General features: G+C 33.7%; 1 protein-coding gene across 1 annotated transcript; it reads left to right on the top strand.

The window, feature by feature from the left end:
• Window positions 1-3,525: 3,525 nt before the first annotated feature.
• On the top strand, window positions 3,526-9,087 carry LOC120356655. Its single transcript, XM_039445614.1, has 3 exons — window positions 3,526-3,789; window positions 6,354-6,551; window positions 8,860-9,087. The coding sequence occupies exons 1-3, from the start codon at window positions 3,547-3,549 to the stop codon at window positions 9,085-9,087; spliced, it is 669 nt and encodes a 222-aa protein (XP_039301548.1). The 5' UTR covers window positions 3,526-3,546.
• The last annotated feature ends 236 nt before the right edge of the window (window positions 9,088-9,323 follow it).

Consider the following 9,323-nt stretch of genomic DNA (forward strand, 5'->3'; position numbering starts at 1 on the left):
AGAGATGTCAGTTTGGTATAAGGATAAGCATTATTCCTGACCGTCAATTAGGAGGTACTGGGTTCGATTCCCGGCTGACAAATAATTTTGAATAGTAGCGCTCATCGAATTTCCATCAATATTGTCAATATTTGCAGTAGCAGAAGTCTTCAGGGTGATTCACAGCATTCAATTTGAATTTTCGTTTAATAATAATTATCAATTCATTAGCATTTGAATAATTGCAATATCTGAGTAATCACCATCTGTATATATTTTGTTAATAAATTAACTTTCTACATTGTTGAAAAACGTTCTGGCAAAGTTGCAGAGGTGGAAAAGGATAGCGCTATCTGCTTTGTCGAATGATAGACAAGGATACCAACACCAATGTTGATCAAATACTGCCATTATAGCGTGCACCTCACTCTATTGGATCGTGACGATGTCCTTTGTTACATAACCAAGTCTTATTCAATGGTCCTCGACTCCATTGTTTGGTAAATAGTGCTCAACAGTTCAAGCCTCTTTATATGCTACTAATTGCCAATATAAATAATATCAAACTTTAGTCCATCTGTACACAATTTAATTGTTCAAATATAATTGGCTGAGAGACGAGACATGCGAAAGGATTACACTCTCATTAGGAATGAATGGAGATATGACATACATGGATTATTTTCCGGGTTCTTATTCTCATAGATATCAAATTGAAGCATAATTAGTTTCTTTAGCGCTTCGACAGCTTTTTTAGTTACGGATCATTGGCATACTTTGAGTACACTGTATATTTATAATAAGGTGAAATCATTATTCGTTCTCGATAGAAACTCCCTGAACCCCATATCTTATAAATTGTAAGCCGAAGTTGCATAAGAAATACAGTGGATAAGAGATAGATAAGTGGATGATCAGTAAATATTATCAAAGAACTAGTGGATTCATAAAAACAATATAGAAACTTAAAGTACCCTCTATTATTTAAAATATTACAACGACTAGTATCGACCATAACTTAGGTCATTTTCAAGTTTAAATGTGGAAAATAAATGAACAAGTTGATACTATTAAATATGAACATCCGCTTATTTTTGAGTGAGCGAAGTGAGGTCTACTAAGATTCAGATCGACGATTTGGCATTTCTGTTAATGTTTAAATGTTTATATGTTGCGCATTTAAGGCGAAACGCGGTAATAGATTTTCATGAAATTTGACAGGTAGGCCTATGTTCCTTTTTTAATTGCGCGTCGACGTATATACAAGGTTTTTGGAAATTTTGCATTTCAAGGATAATATAAAAGGAAAAGGAGCCTCCTTCATACGCCAATATTAGAGTAAAAGTCAGAATATAGAATTATTCATCATAAATCAGCTGACAAGTGATTACACAGATTTGTGGAGAAGCCAGTCTATTGCTGTATTTCCATAAGGTCTATAGTTTCAATCAGGTACTTGTGGATGAGAATACTGCGTGAGGTCTACTGTTCACAGAACTACTAGTTAATTTGTAAAAGTAGCCCATTCAAGTGAAGTGTTTTTAACTAGTGGATTATTTATAGTGGACAAGAGGTGAATATATAGAGAGACAAATTAGAGATATAGACACAAAGTATGCACTGAAAAAATGCAATTATTCCATGAATAAACTATAGTGAGGTCCACGTTATAATGGCAGTGGAGAAAGATAGGAAAGAGACGTTGCTGATCTTCTGTCTCGTCAATGCCTTCTAAAGATGGTAGCAGATACAGATTTATTGATGAAATATTTACTGTTCATTCTCATTTAAAATAATCGATTATATTTTATAAAGCAATAAATTATATTTTTCAATAATTTCATAACAAATTTTCATAATTATTATGATGAAATATTTTGCTAATTAATTATTAATTCTACATTGTTGAAAGACGGTATGGCAACAGAACAAAGCGAGAAAGAGATAGCGCTATCCGCATTGTTGAATGATAGACAAGGATAGCAATACCATTGCTAATCAGACACTGCCATAACTTGGACCTCACTCATTATAGTCTGTATCGTCGATATAACATCAGGCCGATTTATTTTATATTTCAAAATGAATAAGACTTCATATTAGATAGGGAGAAATGAAATAATACAAATTTTCGATTTGCGTATTCTTATAAAGATTTCATCTCTATCAATAAAAATTCCAATTTCTAGTTTTTCAAGAAGCAAAATTAGGCCTACTTGTTGAATTACATAGACTGAATTCTTCACTACTGTAATAATTCCTTCAGTTAATTTATCGTTTGCTAAATAAAATTGAACTTATTTATTGAATAGTTAAAAAATTTACAATTACTTTACAATTATTAGAAAACTTTTCAAATTCAAATTCTTTATTGAAAAAAATAATTAAACAATCAAATGCATTCCAAAAATCAAATACAATATTATTAAACTTATTATATTACCCACTTTAGAATTATTACAAACTTTACAATTATTAGAAAAGAAAAACAGGCTATTGACAACATCGAAGCAATCCAGCTGCTGGAAAATGAAGGATTGGTGAGGAGGCTGAAGAGGAAGAAGCCATTTGAACTGGTCTAGTGCTGATTCAAGTGTCTTGTCCTTGAGTCCAGTGAAAAGCAGAGCAGTGGAAATGAGTGAAACCCACCTGTGTAGTACAGTCATAAGCAGTGTACTAATAATATTACAATTTAATAGGAGACCCTATGGAGGATTCTCTTGTATGAAGTATTTATTAGTATTATAGGACAGAAATAAGTTGCTCATTAGTCCCTAGACTAGATAGCAATCTATCGTTGAATAAAAAAATTACTTTACAATTATTAGAAAACTTATTAGACTACTTTAGAATTATTACAAACTTTACAATTATTAGAAAAGAAAAACAGGCTATTGCCCAAAACTTTTTCAATTTCCAATTTTGTATTGAATTGAATTAGGACCAGAAATCTATTTCAGCATCGCAGTTTATGATGAGATCCAATATTGATAAATTTATGATGCGTCAAAATCTTATTGAAAAGTTTGTCTGGGATTCTACCTGCACCAGACTCTCCTTCCCCCCTTATCCATAAAATAATTCCTAATACTAATATTAGCCCATGTTATCCATTTGTTTTGACTTAATATTCTCTATGCTTGTGTACTTTGCTAATAAATTTGCTAATATTTCTATTAATATTCTCTATGTTTGTGTACTTTGCTAATAATTTGCTAATTGTTCTATTATTTCCATAAATTATCCCATGTTATCCATTTGTCTTGACTCAATATTTATATGTTTGTGTACTTTGCTAATAAATTTGCTAATTGTTTGCATTATTTCCATAAATTATCCCATGTTATCCATTTGTCATGACTTAATTTTCTATATTGTGTTTTTATAAATTTGCTAATTATTTCTATTATTTTCATAAATTTTACATGTTATACATTGTCTTAAGATCGATATAATTAATAATTATAAAAAAGTGTTAAGTTAGTGTTAAGTGCTTGTTGTAAACTTTGCAAGTGGAAATAATGCGTTTTTGTTGTTGTTTTTTGCAGATAGGATGCTGAGCTGAAGATGGGCAATTCTAGCTCGGCGGCGCACCACCCCCACCCCCATCACGGCCTCCAGGGGCAGCCGCAGCGATGGACGCACTCCTATCCACGTGCCACCTCCACTGCCGCCTCCGCAGCCGCCTCCGGGGGCCTCAAGGTGCTGCCCGAACGGGTGCCCGGCCAGCGGTTGAGAGTCACCAACAACGGCGCCATCTTGCAAAATGGCGGCACCATCAGCGGGCGGAGGCCGTCTGTTGGCAACTTGGTAAGCATGACATTCACTTCGTCAAGATCTCTGTTGATCTAGAACCAGCCTGAGTGAACTACTTCAGTTCTCAGTTCGTCAAGTTCAGCTTTCAGAAAGTCCAGTGGATACAGTTTTATCAGGACCTCCTATATACCTATCCTACTATATTAAGCGAGCAATTTCTGTATTTTTATATATTTAAAAATTAGATATAAAAATTCGATTGCGCTAGTCTCATCCTTGGGAAAACTCGCTGTACGACATAAAAAGGATATTCATCTTGGCTGAAACAGCTGTGGATAGTAAAAAGTGAAAAGCGAGTGAGTATGTTTGAAAAATCAAATATCGCATCCCCGAAATTCATAAGATGGCATAAAGCCAGCTGTGAAATAATATAAACACGATCATTTTAGAGAATTGTGTTCTGTTATCAATAAAAAAAATAACGAGCGAAGCTCGGTGCCCCTACTACTACCTATATAAAGGATGTCCTGGTATTATATTCAGAGTATTTCACGGAAGAGTAACAGCTGAAGACCATAGATTCTACATGAAATTGAAACAAATATGTCAAGTAGAATGTACTTATATCCCTCCTATCCTATAAATTGGAAGTCCTGATATTATATTCAGAGTATCTCACGAAAGATTAACAGCTGAAGATCATAGATTCTACATGAAATTTGCAACAAAAAATGTGAAGTAAAATTTTCTTATATCGACCTTAGTTTTCGAGATATTTAGGTTTTTCGATTTTCTGAAAAACTTCAATAACTGGAAAACTTTCAGTCAGAATCTAATTCTAAGGATATTATTAAATTAAATTATAATAGCAATAGCACAGTCAATGATGCATAATAATACACTTGGAGAACTCGTCATAATTACAATACAAAAGAAATCAATAGTATGTTCATTTCAATGGTCTTAAGGTGCATTTTCGTTTCTGCGTAAGTTCCGCAGTCGTCGACGACAAGCATTGTTGACATTCATATTGTACAAATTTCAAGTGTGCTAGAACAGCTGATCAAATAATTTCATTATTAATTGAGAATTGAACTTTTCTAATAATATCAACATATTGCATTAAAAGTATAAGCTCAACCTGCCCCATTAAAACATAATTCAACATAATCTTTCAGGTTATTAAACAAATTGAAATCCCCCAATCTGAGATCTCTTCCTGTCGTGGTCGACGACGGCATTTACGCACAAACGAAAACCCAGCTTTTGAGTCATCATCATCTGCCTCATTATTCACGCACAATCCTAGAGGTCATGTGGGAATCATCCTCATAAAAAATGGCGTTATGAGTTATGATAGTTCAAATAATAAACACACTTGTTGGAAGATGATGTTTGAAAATATGAAACTAATCACACATCACTCATTTAGTATATAAAATAATTTCCTAGAAGCAATTCAAAGTAATTGCACAATGATACTACTTATTACAAGATAATAACCGGAATATGAAGATAACTTATACGTTTAAACAAGTAAACTTATTTATTGACATAATTATTTCAACTTGTATTGTATAAATAATATTTATTCTCATAAACCAATTTTGGTAATCTAGGTGTAGTCATAGCCATTCAGTAGCCTACTTATGCATAGTTTAAATTAAAAAAGTAGGTGTTGTTATGAAGGAAGAAAATACATGTATTGTAATAGTACTTACGTCACAATTCCGGTAACGATAATTTACCGCATAAGTATGATTGTTTCTGCCCGAACGTAGTTGCTCAACTACGTTTCGGGCAGAATTATCATATGAATGCGGTAAATACGTTACCGTACAATATTTTTTGTCATATTTATCTGAGAAGAATAATATTGCTGAGAACAGAAACCATTACCTGCTTATGCTCGAGTTACTGCATTTTATAAACATGACCTAGCCCGTAGCGCCTAGTTCATAACAGACAGACCCATCGAGCTCGAATGAAATAAAAGGCCTATATTATAAGATTTCAGATGAGTTCTTATAACTTGAAACTTCTTAGATGAGTTATTGAATTATTTGAGTTATTATATCAACATAGGACTATTTTATTAACTATAGAACTAGGAAACATAGTCTACTCGACTGTAAAGAAAACATATGATCTCTTTACAGTATAGTATGCTGTAATGAAAATCACATGTTTTCTTGTTATGCAAACAGCTGTTTACCGGCTTGATTCAATGCATGGAAAACAGATGCAATTGAGTATGACAAAAAAATTACAGTATTTTATAGAGATGTACATGGTTCAATAGAATGAAGAACTTTTATGTCTATATGGGACAAAGTTATGAAAGGATAGAGACAGAAATAATGACCTAAACTGATATGGAAATTGAAGAATAGCAGTCAGATATACCAATATGTATGATTCACCACAGAGCAAGATAGGAGATCCTTTTTTTGTGGATTCACATAATAATGGAGTTTGATATGAGTAACGGTGACAGGAACAGGTTGGCCCTAAAATATTCACCGAGTACTGTATTTCAACTGTTTGTAAATATGTTTTTTTTTTGAGAATACGAATTATTTCTTCTCATTTCAAAACTTGGAATGTTGAATTTTCAGCCGAGGCAGAGGAGTTCAAGTCAAGGTAGCCACCATGAGTCGAAACGAAGCTTGTATGGAAGTGAGCCGGACCTTCGCTACACGGGACGGGAGTTCCACCACCAGCCTTACAGCAACGATAGTCCAGCCAAACTGAGGATATCAAGATCACGCAAAAAGTACAAAGCACCTCCTGCACCTCATATCAATGGAAATGCTGTGAGTATTCGAATCCAAATTCCTCCATTTCCTATACTAGTAGTTCTGTGAACAGAGATACCTCGCGCTCAGTAAGTTACATTGACCTGTTGTTATGTTTTCTCAAAATCAATTAATAATTTACTATCAATTTAAATGTCTAGAAAAAATCCTGAATAAACATAGAGCTTTCTGTCCTATTGTACCGTGACGTGTCGTCCCGGAATGTGACTGTGAGAGCTGTTATCAGGTCTGGCTGCAACTGTCTAAACGTGATGGAAAGATACATTTTCAAGATATCCGATGTTTTTGAACGGGTAGTATTTAGTCAACTGTCTACTAACGTTGATGGAGAATACATTTTCAAGATTTTCGATGTTTTTGAACGGTGGTATTAGACAGCTGATTAACCACTAGATTTAACACTGATTTTACCACTGACAGCTGATTATGATGAATAATTCTAAAGTCTGATTTTTACGGTACAGTAATATTGGCGTTCAAAGGAGACTCCTTTTCCTTTTGTATATCCTTAAAATGCAAAATTTCAAAAAAACGTATGTACCTATACGTCAACGTGAAATTCAAAAAGGATAATACCTGTCAAATTTCATGAAAATCTATTGCTGCGTTCCACTGTAAATGCGGAACATAAATATAAACATATAAACATAAAGAGAAATACAAAACCGTCGACTTGAATCTTAGATCTCACTTCGCTCGGTCAAAAAATAGTTATTGTAAATCGAATATAGAAATGAAAAGATTCTAACATTAAAATAAAAATGTTACAAAGAATGGATAAAACTAACAAATTAATGTCAGAGGACTCATATCTGCCATGAAGCAACACATGAGTAAGAAGTATGAGTAGCCTACACAGTGCAATAGATACACACCTACATACAGCAATAAATAATCGATAATACGACTGAACAAGGATATCTCTCAATAGACTGTTTAGTATTCTATGAAATTTTCACGAGAGAACCAGAAGATGCCCATTGCCAGAGAAAACAGTTGAAAAGTCTTTGAATTCTATTGACCGGAGAGAATATAGTGACTCACCGTTCTGGAACGGGGCACCAAAAAAGAGAAAGTGGAGCGACGTGATATGGAGATATATAAGTATGACATTTGAAAGCAAATAGGGAATCTATTTTATATTTAATAAGCTAATTAGATAATAAAACAAACGAATAGTCTACAAACAAAATGTTGAACTAAATTACTGAGATTACACGGTACCTCCTGAGATTGAGATTAAGTTTAATAATAAGGCTGGTCACACACCGATTAGTCAAGACAAGACTAGTCACGTTTAGTCACAATACTTTACATTGCTACTTATGACGCAACCCACACTGATTAGTCATTGCAATTAATTAGACAGATTTCATTAGCAACTATGTGAAGTATTGTGATTAAACGTGACTAGTCTTGTCTTGACTAATCGGTGTGTGACCAGCCTAAGTAATGAATTAGAGAGTAATTATCAAGATTAATGACTAATAATATTTTTGAAAGTATCTCATGATAGTACGGTGGATAGCCTACTTTAAGGCTGTGCAAAGGCTGAAAAAAACTTTTCATCGTGATATTTTTCAAAGTTTTTTTATTTATTCAAGCTATCAAATGAAAAAGTTTTCTCAGGAAAACATTTTTTTTGATCATTTACTTTTTGAGATATGATCGCCTAAAGTTTAAATTTTTGGGACAGAACATTTCAAATTCGGTAAGAGATAAATCCATGAGATTTAGAGGATAGATTCTTCATGGTAGTATTTTGATCTAATTAAACAAGAATTTTCTGAAAATATCAATTTTAAGATAGTATTCAATTTACTAAAAATAACCAAAAATTACTTTTAGTCGAGTTATTTTTGGTCAATTGAATAACTTTTCAAAAATTGAAATTTTCAGAAAATTTTTGTTTTAATGGATCAACAATACCATGAAGAATCCATCCTCTGAATCTCATGGATTTATATCGTACCGAATCTGAAATGTTCTGTCCCAAAATTGCAAACTTCAGTCGCTCATATCTCAAAAACTAATGATCGGAAAAAATGTTTTCCTGAGAAAACTTTTCATTTTGATAGATTGATGAATATACAAATCGAAAAAACTTTGAAAAATATCACGAGTAGAAAGTTTTATTTTTAGCCTTTGCAGAGCCTTAATGCTTTGGGGATACAAAGGAACTTGCTCCACCAAAATTGGTTTTTATTCATAATTATTATTGAATTGCTTAGCATTCAGCGAATTACATTTTGTTAAACTTTCATCTGCGCTCCTATTCATGATTTTATGCTTATTGGTTTTCCAGATTGATAGCTCGTCACCTGATTCCTACCAACATTGGGAGATGTCGGGTGGAGGCAGTGGAGGGGGAGAGACGGCTGCACCCAGCAGACGTCTGCGGCTGTCAAGACGCGTGCGGAGACAAAGAGGAGGGGAAACGAGGAGGCAGTCACTCAGCACACAGCTTTGGACAGGGCACGCCTTCCCCCGGCCCACTCCAGAGGGAGTTATCTTCTCCGCAATTCCAGGTTAATATAACCATAGATAAAGGATAAGCATAAGCTAATATTTCTTGTCTCTGATATAGAGTGGTAGATTATCGTGATACTGAATTCAAGTACCTATAGTGTGGTCCACGTTATAATGGCAGTGGAGAAAGATAGGATAAAAACGTTGCCGAACCTCTGTTTTGTCAATGCATTCTATGGTCGTTATCTGATACAGGTTTATTGATGTAATATTAACTGTTCATTCAATTAATCAATCATA

This window comes from Nilaparvata lugens, unplaced genomic scaffold, assembly GCF_014356525.2.
Source record: "Nilaparvata lugens isolate BPH unplaced genomic scaffold, ASM1435652v1 scaffold7431, whole genome shotgun sequence".
NCBI classification, from domain to species: domain Eukaryota; kingdom Metazoa; phylum Arthropoda; class Insecta; order Hemiptera; family Delphacidae; genus Nilaparvata; species Nilaparvata lugens.